Source organism: Pseudophryne corroboree, chromosome 1 (genome assembly GCF_028390025.1).
Source record: "Pseudophryne corroboree isolate aPseCor3 chromosome 1, aPseCor3.hap2, whole genome shotgun sequence".
Classification (NCBI taxonomy): domain Eukaryota; kingdom Metazoa; phylum Chordata; class Amphibia; order Anura; family Myobatrachidae; genus Pseudophryne; species Pseudophryne corroboree.
The window spans coordinates 367694180-367718489 of record NC_086444.1 but is presented as its reverse complement, the minus strand read 5'-3'; the positions used below and the strand labels follow the sequence as shown (position 1 = coordinate 367718489).

At 46.4% G+C, this 24310-nt stretch overlaps 1 protein-coding gene across 4 annotated transcripts in view; it reads right to left on the bottom strand.

Annotated features, from left to right (window-relative positions):
* MED15 (mediator complex subunit 15) overlaps positions 1-24310 on the bottom strand; it is a 78841-nt gene that overhangs the window by 34708 nt on the left and 19823 nt on the right. For 2 of the 4 annotated variants that reach the window (XM_063913017.1, XM_063913019.1), the window contains exons 4-8: positions 19316-19345; positions 18735-18947; positions 13993-14303; positions 5923-6267; positions 5511-5744 (exon numbers count right to left, since the gene is read on the bottom strand). In XM_063913017.1, coding sequence (XP_063769087.1) covers positions 5511-5744; positions 5923-6267; positions 13993-14303; positions 18735-18947; positions 19316-19345 — 1133 coding nt within the window. Of the gene's footprint in view, positions 1-5510; positions 5748-5922; positions 6268-13992; positions 14304-18734; positions 18948-19315; positions 19346-24310 lie in introns of all 4 variants that reach the window. The other 2 variants (XM_063913016.1, XM_063913018.1) reach the window with 1 other exon arrangement.

Below are 24310 nucleotides of genomic sequence, written 5' to 3'. Positions count from 1 at the left end.
TTATGATTCTCAGCACCTTGGGTATGAGAGGAAGAGGAGGAAATACATAGACCGACTGGAACACCCACGGTGTCACCAGTGCGTCCAAAGCGATCGCCTGAGGGTCTCTTGACCTGGCGCAATATCTCTGTTGCTTTTTGTTGAGGCGGGATGCCATCATGTCCACCTGTGGCAGTTCCCACCGACTTGCAATCTGCGTGAAGACTTCTGGATGAAGTCCCCACTCTCCCGGGTGGAGGTCGTGTCTGCTGAGGAAGTCTGCTTCCCAGTTGTCCACTCCCGGAATGAACACTGCTGACAGTGCGCTTACGTGATTCTCCGCCCAGCGAAGAATTCTGGTGGCTTCTACCATCGCCACCCTGCTCCGTGTGCCGCCTTGGCGGTTTACATGAGCCACTGCGGTGATGTTGTCTGACTGAATCAGAACCGGTTGGTCGCGAAGCAGGGACTCCGCTTGACGTAGGGCGTTGTATATGGCCCTTAGCTCCAGGATGTTGATGTGAAGGCAAGTCTCCTGACTTGACCACAGCCCTTAGAAAATTTCTTCCCTGTGTGACTGCCCCCCACCCTCGGAGGCTTGCATCCGTGGTCACCAGGACCCAGTCCTGAATGCCGAATCTGCGACCTTCGAGAAGGTGAGCACTCTGCAGCCACCACAGGAGAGACACCCTGGCCCTGGGGGATAGGGTGATCAACCGATGCATCTGAAGATGTGAACCGGAACACTTGTCCAACAGATCCCATTGAAAGGTCCTCGCATGGAACCTGCCGAAGGGAATGGCCTCGTATGATGCCACCATCTTTCCCAGGTCTCGCGTGCAGTGATGCACAGACACCTGTTTTGGTTTTAATAGGTCTCTGACCAGTGTCATGAGCTCCTGAGCCTTCTCCATCGGGAGATAAACCCTCTTCTGGTCTGTGTCCAGAATCATGCCCAGGAAAGGCAGACGAGTCGTAGGAATCAACTGCGACTTTGGAATATTTAGAATCCAGCCGTGCTGTTGTAACACTTCCCGAGAGCGTGCTACGCTGATCAGCAACTGCTCTCTGGACCTCGCCTTTATGAGGAGATCGTCCAAGTATGGGATAATTGTGACCCCTTGCTTCCGCAGGAGCACCATCATTTCCACCATTACCTTGGTAAATATTCTCGGTGCCGTGGAGAGACCAAACGGCAACGTCTGAAATTGGTAATGACAATCCTGTACCACAAATCTGAGGTACGCCTGATGAGGTGGATAAATGGGTATATGAAGGTATGCATCCTTTATGTCCAGAGACACCATAAAATCCCCCCCTTCCAGGCTTGCGATGACCGCTCTGAGCGATTCCATCTTGAACTTGAACCTTTTCAGGTATATGTTCAGGGATTTTAAATTCAATATGGGTCTGACCGAACCGTACGGTTTCGGTACCACAAACATGGTCGAATAATAACCCTTTCCTTGTTGAAGGAGGGGAACCTTGACCACCACCTGTTGAAGATACAATTTGTGAATTGCAGCTAACGCTATTTCCCTTTCTAAGGGGGAAGCTGGCAGGGCAGATTTGAGGTATCGGTGAGGGGGCATCTCTTCGAATTCCAGCTTGTATCCCTGAGACACAATCTCTATCACACAGGGATCCACCTGGGAGTGAACCCACTTGTGGCTGAAATTTCGGAGACGCGCCCCCACCGTGCCTAGCTCCGCCTGTGGAGCCCCAGCGTCATGCGGTGGATTTAGTGGAAGCCGGGGAGGACTTCTGTTCCTGGGAACTAGCTGTATTGTGCAGCTTCCTTCCTCTGCCCCTGCCTCTGGCAAGAAAGGACGCACCTCGGACTTTCTTGCCTGTTTGTGATCGAAAGGACTGCATTTGGTAATACGGTGCTTTCTTAGGTTGTGAGGAAACATATGGCAAAAAATATGACTTTCCAGCAGTAGCTGTGGAGACCAGGTCCGAGAGACCCTCCCCAAACAATTCCTCACCCTTGTAAGGTAAAACCTCCATATGCCTTTTTGAGTCGGCATCACCTGTCCATTGCCGAGTCCACAGGACCCTTCTGGCAGAAATCGACATTGCATTTATTCTAGAGCCCAGTAGGCTAATGTCTCTTTGAGCATTTCTCATATATAGGACAGCGTCTTTTATATGCCCCAGGTTCATTAATATAGTATCCTTGTCTAAGGTATCCAGTTCCTCAGATAAGGTATCCGTCCATGCTGCTACAGCACTACACACCCAGGCCGACGCAATTGCCGGCCTTAGTAAGGTACCTGAATGTGCATAAATGGACTTCAGGGTACCCTCGTTTTCTATCCGCAGCATCTTTTAGGGTGGCCGTATCCTGTGACGGCAGGGCTACCCTCTTGGATAAGCGTGTTAAAGCTTTGTCCACCCTAGGGGAGGATTCCCAGCGTAACCTGTCCGTTGGCGGGAAAGGATACGCCATAAGCATCCGTTTGGAAATCTGCAGTTTTTTATCTGGAGATTCCCAAGCCTTTTCACATAACTCATTTAGCTCGTGTGAAGGGGGAAAGGTCACCACCTGCCTTTTTTCCCCTACATATGAACCCTCTTGTCAGGGACTGGGGTTTCCTCTGTGATGTGCAACACATCCTTAATTGCTATAATCATATAACGGATGGATTTAGCAAATTTAGGCTGTAACTTTGCATCATCGTAATCGACACTGGAGTCAGAATCCATGTCGGTATCTGTGTCAACAATTTGGGATAGTGGGCGCTTTTGAGACCCTGACGGCCTCTGCGACATAGGATCAGGCATGGGCTGAGACCCCGACTGTCCTAAGGTTTCAGCTTTATCCAACCTTTTATGCAAGGAATTAACATTATCATTTAAAACCTTCCACATATCCATCCAATCAGGTGTCGGCGCCGTCGGCGGAGACACCACATTCATTTGCTCCCGCTCTGCTTCCACAGTCTTCCTCGTCAAACATGTCGACACAAGCGTACCGACACACAACACACACAGGGGATGCTCTTTTTGAAGACAGTCTCCCCACAAGGCCCTTTGGAGAGACAGAGAGAGAGTATGCCAGCACACACCCCAGCGCTATATGTCCCAGGAATCACACAGTAACTTAGTGTTAACCCAGTAGCTGCTGTATATTATGTTTTTGCGCCTAATTTATGTGCCCCCCCTCTTTTTTTACCCTCTTCTACCGTGAATCTGCAGGGGAGAGCCTGGGGAGCTTCCTCTCAGCGGAGCTGTGGAGAAAAAATGGCGCTGGTGAGTGCTGAGGAAAAAGCCCCGCCCCCTCAGCGGCGGGCTTCTGTCCCGCGATTTTGTACTATATTATGGCGGGGGCTCATACATATATACAGTGCCCAACTGTATATGTGTCCAACTTTTGCCAAGAGGTCCTAATTGCTGCCCAGGGCGCCCAGCGCCCCCTCCCTGCACCCTACAGTGACCGGAGTATGTGGGTGTAATGTGGGAGCAATGGCGCACAGCTGCAGTGCTGTGCGCTACCTCAGTGAAGACTGGAGTCTTCTGCCGCCGATTTCGAAGTCTTCTTGCTTCTTTCACCCGGCTTCTGTCTTCCGGCTCTGCGAGGGGAACGGCGGCGCGGCTCCGGGATCGGACGACAAAGGGTGAGATCCTGTGTACGATCCCTCTGGAGCTAATGGTGTCCAGTAGCCTTAGAAGCAGGACCTATCTTCAGAGAGTAGGGCTGCTTCTCTCCCCTCAGTCCCACGATGCAGGGAGTCTGTTGCCAGCAGAGCTCCCTGAAAATAAAAAAACCTAACAAAATACTTTCTTATAGCAAGCTCAGGAGAGCTCACTAAACAGCACCCAGCTCGTCCGGGCACAGATTCAAAACGGAGGTCTGGAGGAGGGACATAGAGGGAGGAGCCAGAGCACACCAGAATCCAAATTCTTTCTTAAAGTGCCCATGTCTCCTGCGGAGCCCGTCTATTCCCCATGACCCTTACGGAGTCCCCAGCATCCACTAGGACGTTAGAGAAATTCGTATTAACTGCAGATGCAAATACACTCTGATGATTGCCAGCATTAGCTAGCCACAAATAAATATTTTGTAGTCAAATCTTTCAAAGCATAGGCTTAAGTAATTGACCTATGCATGGAATAAGCCCAGTGTAGACCAGCACACACATCTTGCAATGTTTAAGTATCAGCACCTGGGTGTAAAAACACAAATTTTCTCCTTCATCCGCTGGGGGACACTAGATCCCACTCAGCATTAGGCCAGATTGCTGCTACACAAGCAGTTACATCCATAGGAATAGTACCGATTGGTTTCTAAAATGTCTATCTAGAGCACTTACTCTCATGCATCTGAAAAGCATTGTATGGGTTAACTTGCTCCTTCTTCCCTTTTCTTTGTCAGCAGACCCAGCTATTGTGATTTGTGGGCTAACAGCTGTTCTATATAGCTCCCAGGAGGGAGGAACAGTGACTGGACATTACCACAGCCCAAAAGACATTGCATGACTGGGTCGCAGCTCTTCAATTAATGTCCCATGCAAATCTCAAGTCTCGCATTTGAAAAAAAGAAAGCGCGAGTCACTGCATATCTGCCAATGAGCGCTGTGGCATCCTGGTAGGGTAAATCAGAATAAATTCAGCAGAACATGGGTGTAGCAATGTGTGGGGAAACCTAGTTTCCATTTGGAAACATTTCAGAAAGACAAAAGCCATCTATAGTAGGGAGACAGAACAACAAACACAAAATGGGAAAAAAGCATCGAAGTCTGTGCCGTGCAAGGAGACGCTTCATGGAAACCTCTGCACAAATCCTCTAAATCTGGAAACGTGTGAGCTGAACCTTGAAGTAATTGCAAAGTAATCACATCACAACAGTTGTTCTCTAGACTGTCTGCAGCAAAAGGATGAAGAGGTTTCACAGATGCAATGAATAAAATGCAGCATTAAACCTGGAGGGGGTGGACAGAGCTATCCCAGTGGAGAAGATCAGGTTTAATTTACTCTGTTCTAGCTAAAAGACACTTTTCCAAAAACACGCAGGTCCTGTAGCCACCAATACATTAAACACTAATCTGGTCTAAAGATGCACCCTGTTCAATTGCAAACATCAGCCTATTGAAAGTACTCACCGTCTATCACATATTCTTGTTCAGTGAATGTAACACAAATCATTAGGATTTATTAGTCCACAGCACAGTTAATCAGAGAGATCTGGGTTTTAGCCACAGTGACCACCACAGGAGTAGGCCTCCTCTAAAACCAGCAGCCATTATTATTGCACCCAACATAGAAAAAAAACTGAATTAAAGGAGCAGTGCAAGTTACAAGCCATACAAAATGAAAGCAATCTAGCAAGTATGCTAAAAATAATGTTTTTGGTCTAGATAAAAAGTATGCAGTTTATAGAAAATGCATGAATAACTAGTAATGAAAATTTAGGGACATTTGAATTTACAAAAGAAACCTGCACTGCTGCTTTAAGTGGCTTAACTTGCCGTTAGAAATTAATTCCATGCATGCAGAGAGCACTTTAGTCGCTTCAAACAAACACTTACCTGGTTTCCTGCAGCTGCCATGTGAGCCTGAGCCGCCTGCTGCTGAGCTGCTTGTTGCTGAGCTGCCTGCTGCTGCTGCTGTTGCACTTGTTGAGCTGCTTGTTGAGCTGCTTGCTGTGCATGTTGTTGGGCTTGCTGCTGGGCCTGCTGTTGAGCTTGCGCTTGCTGTTGAGCCTGCTGCGCCTGCGCTTGTTGCTGAGCCTGCTGTGCTTGCTGCTGAGCTCGCTGGACCTGCTGCTGACGTAAACAGAAGTTACAAGATAACAAATAATGGTTATTTAAATGAATTTAAAAAACAAACAAACAAAACCCACAAAAAAAAAAAAAAGCACCACAACCCCACACACACGCACAATACCACTGCTAATGAAGTTAGCTAGTGAAAATATGGACTTTATGTAAAGTAAAATACCTGGAGCATCTTCAGCTGTTGTTGCTGCTGCGGTGTGAGCGTTACAGACATAACCTGGGATGGGATTTGCCCTGAGAGTGTCTGTCCTTGTGACACTAGGGACTGTGCCTGCTGACCGGAAAGGAGCTGCTGTTGACCCTGTGCTGCTTGCTGCTGTTGCTGCATCTGAAGCTGCATCACTTGCTGTGGCTGCTGCTGTTGCATTTGTTGCTGCTGCATGGGCTGCTGCTGCATGACCTGCTGAACTTGCTGCTGTTGTTGTTGCTGTTGTTGTTGTTGCTGCTGCTGCTGCATTTGTTGAATGTGTGCTAATCTCAGTTGCTGCTGCTGTTGTTGCTGCAACTGCTAAAGAAGCATAAGTCAAAGTTAACACAAATAAAAGACAATTAGGCATAATTTATTTTAGTTGCAAGCGCATCAAATAGCCATTATTTAGGGAAGAACAAAAAAATAAAAAAAAATAAAAAAATAGGATTTTGATAACCTACCGGTAAATCCTTTTCTCCTAGTCCGTAGAGGATGCTGGGGACGACATCAAGACCATGGGGTATAGACGGGATCCGCAGGAGACATGGGCACTCTAAAGACTTTTCATTGGGTGTGAACTGGCTCCTCCCTCTATGCCCCCTCCTCCAGACCTCAGTTGTAGGAACTGTGCCCAGGGAGACTGACATTTCGAGGAAAGGAATTACTTAACTAGTGGTGAGATATCTACCAACTCACACCTCAACCATGCCTCACACATGGCATTCAACATAACACACGCCAACAGGCATGAACTAATTGCAGCAACATGCTGAAACCAAGATAACACAACTTGTGTAACTGTAATAACTAAACTGCAGGTAAAGTACGCACTGGGACGGGCGCCCAGCATCCTCTACGGACTAGGAGTAAAGGATTTACCGGTAGGTTATCAAAATCCTATTTTCTCATACGTCCTAGAGGATGCTGGGGACGACATCAAGACCATGGGGTCTATACCAAAGCTCCAGTACGGGCGGGAGAGTGCGGATGACCCTGCAGCACCAATTGACCAAACTTGAGGTCCTCATCGGCCAAGGTGTCAAACTTGTAGAATTTTGCAAATGTGTTTGACCGTGACCAAGTAGCTGCTCGGCAAAGTTGTAATGCCGAGACCCCCCGGGGAGCCGCCCAGGAGGAGCCCACCTTCCTAGTAGAATGGGCCCTCACCGACATCGGTAACTGCAATCCAGCCGTAGAATGAGCTTGCTGAATCGTACCTCTGATCCAGCGCGCAATAGTCTGCTTGGAAGCAGGACACCCAATCTTGTTGGGAGCATACAGGACAAACAAAACCTCTGTTTTCCGTATTCGAGCTGCTCTAGCGACAAATCTTCAAAGTTCTAACCACATCTAGAGACTTTGACTCAGCGAACGTGTCAGTAGCAACTTGCACCACAATAGGTTGGTTTATGTGGAAAGAGGAAACCACCTTTGGAAGAAAATGTTGACGAGTTCTCAACTCTGCCCTATCTTCATGAAAGATCAGGTAAGGGGCTCTTGTGGGACAAGGCCCCCAATTCAGACACCCGCTTTGCGGATGCCAACGCCAAAAGCATCACCACTTTCCAAGTGAGAAACTTCAACTCTATTTCTTGTAGATGCTCAAACCAACCCGACTGAAGGAACTGCAGCACCACATTAAGGTCCCATGGTGCCACTGGAGGCACAAATGGAGGCTGGATGTGCAGAACCCCTTTCACAAACGCCTGAACTTCTGGAAAGGAGGCCAATTGTTTTTGAAAGAAAACTTATAAGCCCAAAATCTGGACCTTGATTGACCCCAATCTAAGGCCCGCATCCACACCAGCCTGCAGAAAATGGAGAAAACGTCCCAACTCAAACTCTTCCGTAGGAGCCTTCTTGGATTCACACCAAGACACATATTTTCTCCAAATACGGTGGTAATGTTTAGACGTTACTCCTTTCCTGGCCTGAATAAGAGTGGGGATGACTTTCTTGGGAATACCCTTTCGTGCTAGGATCCGACGCCCAATAGCCATGCCGTCAAACGTAGCAGCGGTAAGTCTTGATACACACACGGCCCCTGCTGCAATAGGTCCTCTCGAGGAGGAAGAGGCCGAGGATCTTCTATGAGCAACTCCTGAAGATCTGGATACCAAGCCCTCCTTGGCCAGTTTAGGGCAATGAAGATCGCTCAAACTCTTGTTCTTATTATTATTTTGAGAACTTTTGGAATCAGTGGAAGTGGAGGGAAAACATATACCGACCGAAACATCCACTGGGTCACCAGTGTATCCACTGCCACTGCTTGAGGGTCTCTCAACCTGGAACAATATCTCTGAAGCTTCTTGTTTTGACGAGATGCCATCATGTCTACTTGAGGAACTCCCCAAAGACTTGTCACCTCTGCGAAGACTTCTTGGTGGAGGCCCCACTCTCCTGTATGGAGATCGTGTCTACTGAGGAAGTCTACTTCCCAGTTGTCCACTCCCGGAATGAAAATTGCTGACAGAGCTCTAACATGTCTTTCTGCCCAGAGGAGAATCCTTGTCACCTCTGCCATTGCCGCTCTGCTTTTCGTTCCACCTTGCCCGTTTATGTACGCGACTGCTGTTACATTGTCCGACTGGATCTGCACGGGATCTTGAAGAAGAAGATGTACCGCTTGTAGAAGGCCGTTGTAAATGGCTCTCAATTCCAGAACGTTTATGTGAAGGCAGGCTTCCTGACTTGACCATTTTCCTTGGAAGCTTTCCACCTGTGTGACTGCTCTCCAGCTTCGGAGACTTGCATCCGTGGTTATTAGGACCCAATCGTGAATCCCAAACCTGCGTCCCTCTAGTAGGTGAGAACAGTGCAGCCACCACAGGAGCGAAATCCTGGCTTTGGGGGACAGGATTATTTTCCGGTGTATGTGTAGGTGGCATCCGGACCACTTGTCCAACAGGTCCCACTGGAATACTCTGGCATGAAATCAGCCAAACTGTATGGCCTTGTAGGCCGCTACCATTTTCCCCAACAACCGAATGCATTGATGGATCAACACACTTGTTGGTTTCAATATTTGTTTGACCATTTTCTGGATTTCCAGAGCCTTTTCCACTGGAAGAAATACTCTCCGTACTCCTGTGTCCAGAATCATCCCTAAAAAGGACAATCTTGTCGTCGGTTCCAACTGCGACTTTGGAAAATTCATGATCCAACCGTGTTGTTGGAGTATTGACAGGGAGAGTGCGATGTTCTGCACCAACTGTTCCCTGGATTTCGCTTTTATCAGGAGATCGTCCAGATAAGGAATTATATTGACTACTTTTTAACGAAGGGGGACCATCATCTCCGCCATCACCTTGGTGAATACCCTCTGTGCCGTGGAGAGTCCGAACGGCAACGTCTGAAACTGGTAATGGCAATCCTGTACTGCGAATCTCAGATAAGCTTAGTGAGGAGGATAGATGGGAACATGCAAGTAAGCATCTTTTATGTCTAATGACACCACGAAGTCCCCCTCTTCCAGACTGGAAATCACTACCCTCAGGGATTCCATCTTGAACTTGAACATTTTCAGGTAGAGATTCAGATTCTCAGGTTTAAAACGGTCTGACCGAGCCGGAACTACGAAGAGGCTTGAATAAAAAAATCTTCTCCTTACTGTGCCAAGGGTAACAGGACAATGACCTGATCCCGGAAGAGAAGCTGGCAAGGTCGATTTGAAAAATCGGCATGGGGGGGGGGAGACGTCTTGAAACTCTAGTTTGTACCCAAGGGACACTATTTGTAAGACCCATTGGTCCAGGCCAGATTGAATCCAGATTTGGCTGATAAAAGTTTCAGACGTGCTCCCACCCGAGCTGAATGCCGCAAGGGAGCCCCAGCGTTATGCTGCAGATTTGGCAGAAGCAGGGGTGGACTTCTGCTGCTGCGATCCGGGAGACGCTGAGGATTTATTTCCTTTTCCCCTACCTGCAAAAAAAGGGGAGTCCTTTGGCCTTTTTGTATTTGTTGGGCCGAAAGGACTGTATGTGAGAGTAATGTGTATTTTTCGCCGGTGTAGGAGCATAAGGCTAGAATGTCGACTTACCTGCGGTAGCCGCCGAGACTAACGCATCCAGCCCATCACCAAACAAGGCCTCACCTTTATACGGGAGAGCCTCCATATTTTATTTTGGAATCTACATCAGCATTCCACTGGCAAATCCACAACGCCCTCCGAGCCGATACTGCCATGGTAGCGGTTCTTGATCCCAAGAAACCAATATATTTAATGGATTCTAGTACGTACGCAGCAGCGTTTTTGATATGACCTAATGTTAGGAGTATCTCGTCTCCATCTAATGTGTCAATGTCTAATGACAAGTTTTCTGACCACTTTTCAATAGCACTACTCACCCACTCACAGACAATGGTAGGCCTGAGTAGTGTCCCATTGGCCACATCAATATATTACCTCACTCACTTGCGGTCTGTCGGCTCCTTAAGTGAAGCTATTCCAGGCGCAGGGAGAAACACATTTTCTCTTTTATGACAGGGCCCTGTCTAAAATACGGAGTGACTCCCACCTTTTTTGGAAAAAGGTAAGTTGCCTGAATTCCTTTTGGGAATCTGAAATTTCTTTTCAGGTTAAATCAGACCTGAGGTGGAGGGAAAATTACATTACTTCTTTACTAAAGTAAACCCTCTCCTTGTGGTAAAAGAGGGGGCTTCGTAACTTCTAACACCTCCTTTATAGCTAAAACATGTTTTGAATGCTTTTTTGCTAACTTAGGACCTATTCCCCTGGAATCACTAGTGTCGACACAGGAATCAGAGTCCGTGTCGGTATCAGTTTGTACTACTTGTGCAAATTTGTATGTGACCCAGAAAGGTCCCTGTGGATGAAAGGCAGAACTATTAAAAATCACATCTTCAACAGATTATTTTCATTTTCTGTATGAGATTCAATCCAACCTCTTACCGATATGATTCACACCATCATGTAACTTTTCACCCAGTCAGGCTCTTGGTGTCATATTACACCTGTGTGTCCCTAACATGTCTCCACAGAGTTCCCTGCCACAGACATGTCACACACGTACAGAACCACACCACAGACACTCCGGGACTTATAGGGGGACAGACCCACAGTAAAATCTGTCAGAGGGACACAGATGGGATTTGCCAGTTCACAACCCAGCGCCAGTAACACAATGTCTGTGAACACAAAATGCCCACTGACATTCAGCGCTTTTATAATGTTAATCACACAATTATATAGCACCAAATTCACTGTGGCCCCCCGTTTTGCACCCTGATACTTGTTCAGTAGTGGAGGAGGACCAGCCTTGTCTCTGCAGCCTGAGGAGAGAGAGAAAATGGAGCTGAGCAGTGTGCTGGCTGACTGAGGAAGCTCCACTCTTCAATGGTGTGTTTCTCCTCAGCTTTTATGAGGTAATTTTTTATACTGGTGGGGGTAGGACTGTGCCTCAGCAACTTAAACCCCTTACTTATGCCAGTATCCATAGGTTTCATGCTGCCCAGGGCGCGCCTCCCCCCCCGCCGTCCTGCAGTGCCTGTGTATGTGTGGGCAACATGGCACGCTTCGCTCCCGCCAGCCGCGCGGTACCTTTAGCCGTCACTTTCTTGATTGAAGATCTGTCTTCTAACACTCACCTGTCTTCTGACTTCTGGCTCTGTGAGGGGGGTGACGGCGTGCTGTGGGAGTGAGCATCTAGGCACGGCTAGCGTTCAGTTCCCTTCAGGAGCTAATGGTGTCCTGTCAGCCAGAAGCAGAGCCATGAAACTCTTTAGGAAGTTGGTTCCTACTTCTGTCCCCTCAGTCCCACGAAGCAGCGAGTCTGATGCCAGCAGATCTCCCTGAAAATAAAAAACCTAACATGAGTCTTTTCAGAGAAACTCAGTAGAGCTCCTTAGAGTGCATCCAGTCGACCTGGGCACATTTCTAAAACTGAGGTCTGGAGGAGGGGCATAGAGGGAGGAGCCAGTTCACACCCAATGAAAAGTCTTTAGAGTGCCCATGTCTCCTGCGGATCCAGTCTATCCCCATGGTCTTGATGTCGTCCCCAACATCCTCTAGGACGTATGAGAAAAGTAAATTAATCAAGGTTCAACTTGGAAACACAAACGTAATCAATTATCTTCTTTTAAGAAAGTAACTTAGTGGTTCTCAAACTCTGTACTCAAAGCTCCTTAACAGTCCAGGATCAAGGATATCCATGAATGAGCACACATGGTTAAATCCAATTTACGGAGGTACTAATTAAGCCACCTGTGCGCAAGCATGGATACACTTAGAACCTGGACTGTTAGATTGCCTTGAGTACTCTGTTTGCGTACCTGATTTAACTTATACCGCTTTCACATCGCATCAATAATGCCCTCAGACCGTCTGAGGCGGGTCACATACGGGAGCTCCCAGTGTACGACCAGCCTCAGGCGCCCCGATACCGCTGACTGCAACTGGGCATATTGCCATTGCACAGAGAGTGAACGGGAAACGAGTCGTATCGACCCGGCTTCCATTCACACCGCACAGTGAGCCGGGTTGAAGACGTGTTCACTCAACCCGGTATTTCAACCCTTACACCTTTCAGACCGCACCTGAACACGGGTTATGTGCGCTCATGTGCCCATAACCCGTGTTCATAGGTGGCGGCCTGAAAAGGGTATAACTGGGGTTATTGCCACATCAACAAGGAGCAGTGTGAAAGCAAGTGAATATCCCAGGTTGAGCAACCCGGAATTGCAATCTGGGTTAAACACGTGTCGGACAAAGCTCGTTGTGCAGCGTGAAAGCTTCTGACCCGGGATATTCAACCCAGGTCTCAGAAAAAGGTGCCGATTGTCTGTTTTTGCGTCTACTCAGAGCAGTCCCCAGGGGCATAACATTCTGCCCCTCTTTTTATTTCCTTTGAAACCTCATCAATGCGAGACAGAAAAGTCCATTTTAAATCACATCACAGTGTTTAACATGGGTGACCCGGGTTCAGTGTGAAAGGCACCAACCCGGGAATAATCCAAGTCGAAACTGCAATGTAAAAGGGTTGGAGCCTGCTCGAATCCGGGTTCAAAAGCCAGGTCCGACCCAGGTTTGCAGTCTGAAAGCGGTATTATAAAAATCATTGTTCTAATGCAGTGGTTCTCAAACTTTGTCCTCAGGACCTCAAACAGTTCTCATTTTCCAGGTCACCTAGCACTCACGGACACATTTTATAAGATTCACAGCACAGGTGGAGCTTATTATTTCACTTGTGATTCTGTGAGACCTGTAAAACGTACTGTTGGGGTACTGAAGACAGAGTTTGATAACCTATGTTCAAATGGCTTGTTTTACTTAGGCTTACCATACTATCCCTTTAAACCAGGACACTAATGAATTACACAGGTTCTGTGGCTGGCTGACTTCAAGTCTGCATTTCACCTGGTTTTAATAAGCCACAGAACCTGTGTAATACATAAGCGTTCCAGTTTAAATGGATAGTATGGTAAGCCTTCTTTCACTGAAACTCCTAAAGTAACATACGTAACTGGTAATACTTCCCTGGCACATAAAAATGGCACAGCTAAATCATACCTCTAGAACACACAGCCCTCCAATACATGGGAAGTCAACATATTTCAAACCATTGCATAAAGACTAAAATCCCCCCTAAGCATGGGATGATGAAATAATTTAATGAAGTCTCGGTCCTATGTTGACGGGAACAGCAAACCATAACAGCAGAAATGTACTGTAGACGAAACCAAAAGCTATAAAAAGGTGATGTACTGGATAGCATTCAACAATACCTAAAAGCTCAATCAGTACTGGAAAGTGTGTCGACTGTATACACAAGTGATCCCAATGAACAAAGGACAGAAAACGGATAAGAAAAAACCCATACCTTGCCGCATCCATGTTCTGTCCAAATTGTACTGAGAATTGGCATGTGTATTGCGGCCATTTTCTTCCTTGGGTTCAGTGAAACCAATCCTATTGCAGTGCAAACCGGATGCACCAATTGGTAAAAGGAGCTCATATGCATGAACGTCCACAAGCAAAATGGAAAAAGTTTCTTGTACAATAATGTTATCTAGTAATTAATATACCTGCTGCTGGTTCTGCTGTTGGTGCATCTGCAGCTTCAGTATATGCTGTTGCTGGGCTGCAGCTTGAAGCTGCTGTGCCTGCTGCTGCTGTTGTGCTTGTTGTTGCTGCTGCTGAGCTGCAGCAACTGCTGCCAACTGAAACTGTTGCTGCGGTTGCATAACATTCTGCTGAGATACTTGAAATTGCTGCTGCTGCTGCTGTTGATGTTGTTGTTGTTGTTGTTGTTGCTGCTGCTGCTGTTGTAAGGCTGCTTGTTGCTGTTGAAACTGCTGTTGCTGCTGTTGTGCAATTTGTTGGAGCTGCAGCTGAGCTAAAGACATAAGGTAGGATGTAAGATTGACTTGTCTACTTCACCAGTTGGAGGCAATATCTTGGAATGCTGCCATACCTCCAATAATCACAAGAGTATAGTCTAGCAATACATAAGAACACATGCTTCATGAATGGAAGTCAAGCAGCATTATAAGTCAGCATCTCTGCCTCACAGCATTGAAGTCATAAGTTCGATTCTGAGCAGAGACCTATCTGTGTGGCGTTTGAATGTTAACTATGTGCGTGAGGATAATCATGAAAAGAAAGTGAAATATCTTAATTCTTTATTTCCAACAAGTTTTCTACTTTTAAATTCATATGGCATATCATAAGAGATTTGTTATTTCCATATAAAAACATTAAAAATTAAGCTACGCACACCAACCAGAAGCAAGCGATTCCTGGTGCCATTGTCTATTCTCAAACAGGAAGCACCGTATTGGTACACAGTAAACTTTTAATGTGGGCTTGGCCAAGCAGCACCACTAGGTGTGGTCAATATTAATTTGGGGGTATCAACTGATCATGGTCTTTCTAAGTCCACAACCTAAATATTAAAACTCAGCTCAGAGTTTTATTTAACCCATTGATGCATAACGTACCCTCCCAATGCTGCAAGCAGCTATTACTAGTGTTTGGCAGGAAGTATAGGTAAGAGGTGAAAAAGGGGACTTCTTTCTAAAGGGACATATAATAAATTGTGGAAAACCAAGAATATTAAGTCCTTATTGCTGCATATAGGGGGTATTCAGCAGCACACAGAATTGAGATGCAATCGCATCTCCCCGTGTGACGCCGTAGTGAGCACACGCAGTAGCCACACGGCACATGCACACAAGCGGAGATGCAATCACCTCTGCCTGATTGAGGCAGAGGTTTCGCTGGGAGGTACAGGGCAGCGAAACAGCATTGTGGCGCCACAGCATTCAGCGGGCATGGTGTTGGAAACGGGGGCGGCCGCGTGGCGTCCATGCAGCCGCTGCAACCTGAGCCAGGCTGCAGAGGCAAGGGGACATCCACAAATCAGTGATGCCGCAGGCAGGCATTTGCATGCTGGGTGGTCTTGCCCTGTGCAGGGTGGCCCCCAGCATGCAATCGCAGCCAGTTGCAGTTTGTGCTAAAATAGCAAAACTGTAACTGAAGCTGAATTAGGGCTTTTAATAGGTTAAATATATTAATCTAAATTGTCAGGTTGCGGGCTCCAATAAGAGCCTGTCCCGATGATCAGGAAGAAGTAAAGTGATCGCATCACTTTACTTCCATCTACAACCCCCTTATGGCACATGCGCGGCTTTCAAGCTGTACATGCAAAGTGTAAAAGTATGCGATGCACAGTGAGTCCTTCTGCAACAATCACAAGTTCTCTTCCAGCAGGGATGCCCCATTGCAGTCAATGGGCTAATGCTATTTGAAGATGGCAATAGCTCACGCACTGTAAGCAAAATCCGCAAAGTTTTGCTTACGATGGATACTTACGGTAATTCTTCCCTTAAAAAGGCAGAAATAGCAATTTCCACATATTTTAAGGCCACGACTGATTGAATAAAAAAAATGCGCCTTAACCCTTTAAAGCTACTTAATTTAATTTAAAATTATAAAATTGTTCTGAATACATAAAGATCAAAATTCAAAACATTGGAAAGCAACATAAGTAAAACTAGACTGAATAGGCAATATAAGGAAACAAAAAATCTAAATAACTGCTTGAAAGCGCCCAAGTAATAGACTATAAAATACCAAAATTTCCCTGATATGGCGCGCAGCCGACAACACTAGGTGTGTGTTATATAGAGATTGCAAAAAACAGGGAAACGGCTGCGCAGTGTATCAGGGAAAAAATGAAAAGAGCCGACGTTTTGTTTAAAAATTAACACAATTTATTAACCATGAATACTGAGTATTCATGGTTAATAAATTGTGTTAATTTTTAAACAAAACGTCGGCTCTTTTCATTTTTTCCCTGATACACTGCGCAGCCGTTTCCCTGTTTTTTGCATAGGCAATATAAGGCCTGGTTCAGAGTTGGATGCAGTTAGCACAGAGACTGTGCTAAAATATGCAAAAGCAGCAGGAGGCGTCTGCAAAAGAAAGACGCACATTGCAGGCTTTTGTGATCTGCTACTGCACCCAAAGATGCAGCATCTGTTCATCTGCGTGATCAGTCATTTGAGAATTTCCCGGTCATCCTGAGTAACCCGACTAGGAAAGTCACACTGGCTTCAGCAAGCCCAGAAAACATTGGGTTTACGTACATCTGTGAATTAGGACTATAGAACATTACAGAGTACAGGATTTAGTAGTGGATGTACAAGTACCAATATCCCATGGCCTAATGCCAGGAAAACAACAATCAAATTTTAGACAGGGGGAATATTATTAAAGCAACTTAGTAGCAATCTATCCTAATGTAGCTGAAACCCAATTATTATTTATTATTATTTATTACCAGTTATTTATATAGCGCACACATATTCCGCAGCGCTTTACAGAGAATATTTGCCCATTCACATCAGTCCCTGCCCCAGTGGAGCTTACAATCTATATTCCCTACCATATGTACAAGCACACACATTTACGCTAGGGTTAATTTTGATGGAAGCCAATTAACCTACCTGTATATGTTTGGATTGTGGATGGAAACCGGAGTACCCGGAGGAAACTCACACAAGTACGGGGAGAATATACAAACTCCACACACTTAGGGCCATGGTGGGAATCGAACACATGACCTCAGTGCTCTGAGGCAGTAATACTAACCATTACACCATCCGTGCTGCCCCAATTATGCTGTAACATTTTGTGATTGCTAGCAAGTCAAGTTTCAGCACGCCATAGACATTTACAAACAAAGAGAATGCTTCCTTCTGTGAACTGCATGCAAAACACATTGCTTGGCAATTTAACCTTTTACTTATGGATAACATCAGCCCAACATATTGATGTTTATTATTCTTGAAATATATCTGAAGTGGCTTAGTGACACTTTCATTATAGGGCTGAATTCAATAAGCCCTAAAAAAGGCGCTTTCGTGGAAAAACTGCAGATTTAACGCAAAAAGTGCCTATTCAATTGTCCGTCAAAGTGGATTCGCAGTAACTTTACTGCGAATTTCAATTCACCACCTCTGAGCAGGTGATAAACTTGTGGAAAAGCCCTATTTTAAAGTTATAAATGTTGGGATTTGGTTCAGAACCCCTGGGAAACCCCCCTCAATGACTAATTAGGCACTACGAAAACATTTATTATTTCAATTGGCCAAAAATGATATGTCATTTCTGTGGTGAAAAACGACGGAAATTTGGGCACAAGGTATAGAACAGGTATTTTGGGGTGCTTTATGAGTGGGACAAGTCTTTTTAGGCTTGCAGATGGGGGTAACCTTTTTTTGGAACTTTTTTCAAAGTGAAGTAAAATGAACCCTAAATATTCTTATACCCATTTTTATGTACCCCCAAATGATTAGCACGTATTTTATTGAAAAATACTTGTTATAATTTTCACTTTAAAATTTGTTTTTTCTTTAAATGCATTTAACAGCCATTTGACCCAATTTAAGTACAAGAAATACTTTTATTATAACCAATTATAAACTACTATACTGTCTCTGATGTGAGTTACATTTTTTGTGGGGTTAAAGGCACATTTACCCAATTTTCACTGTCGGCAACAATTTTTGCCGTAATCCTGTTTATTCTGCAAATAGGCCGCAAAAACAATTGTGTTAAATTACAGCGAACTAACATCTAAATTGAACTCTGCCCTAAACCCAAGAACAAAAAAACCCCAAAAACCTACTTTTAATTTCAAATAATGAGGTATTTTTATAGTTCAGAGAACTACCCACTTGTAAAACACCAAAATACCCAACACAAAACATTGATACAGCTTTGTTTTATACAGTTTTACTGGCCCATATAACAAAGGATCTCTCATCTTCACATAACAAAACTTATAGTAGAAGCAAAAAGGCAAAGGGAACCAAGTCCCTTGAAATAAATAAAAGTAACAGAAAGTAACTGAGCTTGAGCTCAGTCAGCAGTGACCGGCTCCCTCGGCATAAATTTAAAACTGAAGGATGATGGGGTATAGAGGGGGAGAAGCCTGTTTCACTTCTTAGATTATTTAAAGTGCCAGCTCTCTGTAAGCCACCATCATCACCCCACGGTCTTGAAGTTGTGCCAGTGTCCCCTAGTGGCCGACAGAAAAAATAACATTTCTGTAATCCTTTGAGAGCTGGCCCTATTAGCTGCGAGGGGATTGTGGGTATGTGCTGCACTTATGGCCCCCCCCCTGGACTCACCAATAGGGCTGCGTACAAAAATCTGAGAGATTGGGTGCTAGAGGTTCCATACTGTTGCAATGACAACATGCCCGCTTTGCACCTAACAGGATGGACCACTTGCGTAAAGAGTAAATAAAAACACTTACTAGGCTGATTTCCTGTTGATACACCAGATATCCCATGTGGCTGCATACCCGAAGCACCAGGCTGTGGCTGACCAGGAAGGCTCATTTGTTGGGCCATTTGTGCCATTCCACTGATGCCTCCCATTTGGGGTCCAGGTGGACGGACCCCCATTGGCATTCCTTGTGCACCAACTGGAGCTGCGCCTGTCAAGTTCTGTAGGGCATTCATGGGATCTGTAGTACAAAAATGAATACATTACAAAAAGATTTTTAGAAAACACTAACTGTGTCTGGCGCTATTCAATATATAAATCTCTAATTAATTAATATACTTTAATAAGAACCCATATATTCTAAACAATCATATAAAGCAGCGAAGTTAAATTGGCTTGTGGATGTAGCCAACAAATTTCACCTGATAAAAATCAGATGCAGATCTACAACACAATATTATATCCCCTCGTGCTAATAAAAATAAAATTGAGGCAACTCAATTTTATTTTTATTAGCGTGAGGGGATATAATATTATAATAAAATAATATTACATTACAAAAAGAACAATGTAAAAAAAATATATATATAATAATAGTAAAGTTCTTACCACTTACAGATGCCAGGGATTTCTTGTTATCTGTAAAAGGAAGAAAATAAAAATAAAAATGGTCATTCTGACCTATGTTTTGTTTTGGGTTTTTTATGCACGCACTATAAAATCTTTTCCTTGTAATCCATGTGGGAGACACCGCAATGTTTATGCTGGGTTGGAGGGGCTAGCACAGGAGAAGGGCACTAAACTGTTAACTAGACTAGCACCACAGTCATCAATTTACTGTCCTAAAAAAGCCCCATTGAGGAAGCTGAACCAGAACATCACCCACCCAAAAGGTAAAGAGAACAAGAAACAGCAAGAACATGAATGGGAGGGATCGCAGTGTTCCCCAGCTGGATTCCGAGGAAAATAAGATTTTACTCACCGGTAAATCTATTTCTCGTAGTCCGTAGTGGATGCTGGGTACTCCGTAAGGACCATGGGGATTATACCAAAGCTCCCAAACAGGCGGGAGAGTGCAGATGACTCTGCAGCACCGAATGAGCAAACTCAAGGTCCTCCTCAGCCAGGGTATCAAACTTGTAGAATTTTGCAAACGTGTTTGATCCCGACCAGGTAGCAGCTCGGCAAAGTTGTAAAGCCGAGACCCCTCGGGCAGCCGCCCAAGAAGAGCCCACCTTCCTCGTGGAATGGGCTTTGACTGATTTAGGATGCGGCAGTCCAGCCGCAGAATGTGCAAGTTGAATCGTGCAACAGATCCAGCGAGCAATAGTCTGCTTTGAAGCAGGAGCACCCAGCTTGTTGGGTGCATGCAGGATAAACAGCGAGTCAGTTTTTCACGACTCTAGCCGTCCTGGAAACATAGATTTTCAGGGCCCGGACTACATCCAGCAACTTGGAAGCCTCCAAGTCCCGAGTAGCCGCAGGCACAATAGGTTGGTTCAAATGGAACGCTGATACAACCTTAGGGAGAAATTGGGGACGAGTCCTCAATTCTGCCCTGTCCATATGGAAGATCAGGTAGGGGCTATTGCATGACAAAGCCGCCAATTCTGACACACGCCTAGCCGAAGCCAAGGCCAAAAGCATGACCACTTTCCACGTGAGATATTTCAACTCCACGGTCTGAAGTGGCTCAAACCAATGTGATTTTAGGAAATCCAACACAACGTTGAGATCCCAAGGTGCCGCTGGGGGCACAAAAAGGGGGCTGAATATGCAGCACTCCCTTAACAAACGTCTGAACTTCAGGCAGTGAAGCCAGTTCTTTTTGAAAGAAAATAGACAGGGCCGAAATTTGGACTTTTATGGATCCCAATTTTAGGCCCATAGTCACTCCTGACTGTAGGAAGTGCAGAAATCGACCCAGCTGAAATTCTTCTGTTGGGGCCTTCATAGCCTCACACCAAGCAACATATTTTTGCGGTGATAATGTTTTGCTGTCACATCCTTCCTAGCTTTTATCAGCGTAGGAATGACTTCAACCGGAATGCCCTTTTCCATCAGGATCCGGCGTTCAACCGCCATGCCGTCAAACGCAGCCGCGGTAAGTCTTGGAACAGACAGGGCCCCTGCTGTAGCAGGTCCTGTCTGAGAGGCAGAGGCCAAGGGTCCTCTGAGATCATTTCTTGTAGTTCCGGGTACCAAGTCCTTCTTGGCCAATCCGGAACGATGAGTATAGTTCTTACTCCTCTCTTTCTTATTATCCTCAGTACCTTTGGTATGAGAGGAAGAGGAGGGAACACCTAAACCGACTGGTACACCCACGGTGTCACTAGAGCGTCCACAGCTATCGCCTGAGGGTCCCTTGACCTGGCGCAATATCTTTTTAGCTTTTTGTTGAGGCGGGACGCCATCATGTCCACCTGTGGCCTTTCCCAACGATTTATAATCAGCTGGAAGACTTCTGGATGAAGTCCCCACTCTCCCGGGTGGAGGACATGCCTGCTTAGGAAGTCTGCATCCCAGTTGTCCACTCCCGGAATGAACACTGCTGACAGTGCTATCACGTGATTTTCCGCCCATCGGAGAATCCTTGTGGCTTCTGCCATCGCCATCCTGCTTCTTGTGCCGCCCTGTCGGTTTACATGGGCGACCGCCGTGATGTTGTCTGACTGAATCAGCACCGGCTGGTTTTGAAGCAGGGGTTTTGCCTGACTTGGGGCATTGTAAATGGCCCTTAGTTCCAGAATATTTATGTGTAGGGAAGTCTCCTGACTCGACCACTGTCCTTGGAAGTTTCTTCCCTGAGTGACTGCCCCCCAACCTCGGAGGCTTGCATCCATGGTCACCAGGACCCAGTCCTGTATGCCGAATCTGCGGCCCTCGAGTAGATGAGCACTCTGCAGCCACCACAGCAGAGACACCCTGGCCCTTGTGGACAGGGTGATCAGCCGATGCATCTGAAGATGCGATCCGGACCACTTGTCTAACAGATCCCACTGAAAGATCCGTGCATGGAACCTGCCGAATGGAATTGCCTCGTAAGAAGCTACCATCTTTCCCAGGACTCGCGTGCAGTGATGCACCGACACCTGTTTTGGTTTTAGGAGGTCTCTGACCAGAGATGACAACTCCTTGGCCTTCTCCTCCGGGAGAAACACCTTCTTCTGTTCTGTGTCCAGAATCATACCCAGAAACAGCAGACGCGTCGTAGGAACCAGCTGCGACTTCGGGATATTCAGAATCCAGCCGTGCTGTTGTAGTACTTCCTGAGATAGTGCTACTCCGACCAACAACTGCTCCCTGGACCTCGCCTTTATAAGGAGATCGTCCAAGTACGGGATAATTATAACTCCCTTCTTTCGAAGGAGTATCATCATTTCGGACATTACTTTGGTAAATACCCTCGGTGCCGTGGACAGACCAAACGGCAACGTCTGGAATTGGTAATGGCAGTCCTGTACCACAAAACGGAGGTACACCTGGTGAGGTGGGTAAATGGGGACATGTAGGTAAGCATCCTTGATGTCCAGTGATACCATGTAATCCCCCTCTTCCAGGCTTGCAATAACCACCCTGAGCGATTCCATTTTGAACTTGAACTTCCTTATATAAGTGTTCAAGGATTTCAAATTTAGAATGGGTCTCACCGAACCGTCTGGTTTCGGTACCACAAACATTGTGGAATAGTAACCCCGTCCCTGTTGAAGAAGGGGAACTTTTATTATCACCTGCTGGAGGTACAGCTTGTGAATTGCCGCCAGTACTACCTCCCTGTCCTGGGGAGTAGCTGGCAAGGCTGATTTGAGGTAACGGCGAGGGGGAGACGTCTCGAATTCCAGCTTGTATCCCTGAGATACCACTTGTAGAACCCAGAGATCCACCTGTGAGCGAACCCACTGGTCGCTGAAGTTCCGGAGACGGGCCCCCACCGCACCTGGCTCCACATGTGGAGCCCCAGCGTCATGCGGTGGACTTAGTGGAAGCAGGGGAGGATTTTTGTTCTTGGGAACTGGCTGTATGGTGCAGCTTTTTCCCTCTACCCCTGCCTCTGAGCAGAAAGGACGCGCCTCTAACCCGCTTGCCTTTCTGAGGCCGAAAGGACTGTACTTGATAATACGGTGCTTTCTTAGGCTGTGAGGGAACCTGAGGTAAAAAAGTCGACTTCCCAGCTGTTGCTGTGGATACGAGGTCCGAAAGACCGTCCCCAAACAATTCCTCACCCTTATAAGGCAAAATTTCCATGTGCCTTTTAGAATCAGCATCACCCGTCCACTGCCGAGTCCATAATACTCTCCTGGCAGAAATGGACATCGCATTAATTCTAGATGCCAGGCGGCAAATGTCCCTCTGTGCATCTCTCATATATAAGACTACGTCTTTAATATGCTCTATGGTTAGCAATATAGTGTCCCTGTCAAGGGAATCAATGTTATCAGACAGGGAATCAGACCACGCTGCTGCAGCACTGCACATCCATGCTGAAGCAATAGCAGGTCTCAGTATAGTACCCGAGTGTGTATACACAGACTTCAGGATAGCCTCCTGCTTTCTATCTGCAGGCTCCTTTAAGGCGGCCGTATCCTGAGACGGCAGTGCCACCTTTTTTGATAAGCATGTGAGCGCCTTCTCCACCTTAGGGGATGTCTCCCAGCGTAACCTATCCGTTGGCGGGAAAGGGTACGCCATTAGTAACCGCTTAGAAATTACTAGTTTCTTATCTGGGGAACCCCACGCTTCTTCACACAATTCGTTTAACTCATCAGATGGGGGAAAAGTCACTGGCTGCTTTTTCTCCCCAAACATAATACCCTTTTTTGTGGTAACCGGGTTAATATCAGAAATGTGCAACACATTTTTCATTGCCGTAATCATGCATCGGATGGCCCTAGTGGATTGTATATTTGTCTCATCCTCGTCGACACTGGAGTCAGACTCCGTGTCGACATCTGTGTTTGCCATCTGAGGTAGCGGGCGTTTTTGAGCCCCTGACAGCCTCTGAGATGCCTGGGCAGGCGCGGGCTGAGATGCCGGCTGTCCCAAAGCTGCGTCATCGAACCATTTATGTAAGGAGTTGACACTGTCGGTTAATACCTTCCACATATCCATCCACTCAGGTGTCGGCCCCGCAGGAGGCGACATCACACTTATCGGCACCTGCTCCGCCTCCACGTAAGCGTCCTCATCAAACATGTAGACACAGCCGTACCGACACACCGCACACAGGGAATGCTCTGACTAAGGACAGGACCCCACAAAGTCCTTTGGGGAGACAGAGAGAGAGTATGCCAGCACACACCACAGCGCTATATAATCAGGGATTTACACTAACAAAAGCGATTTTCCCTATAGCTGCTTTTATATATAGTTTTGCGCCTAAATTTAGTGCCCCCCCTCTCTTTTTTACCCTTGATGTCTGGAAACTGCAGGGGAGAGCCTCGGGAGCTGTCTTCCAGCGGAGCTGTGAAGAGAAAATGGCGCCGGTGTGCTGAGGAAGATAGCCCCGCCCCCTTTTCGGCGGACTTCTCCCGCTTTTTTATCTGTATAATGGCGGGGGATTATGCACATATACAGCTTAAAAGCTGTATTATGTGTCAATTAGCC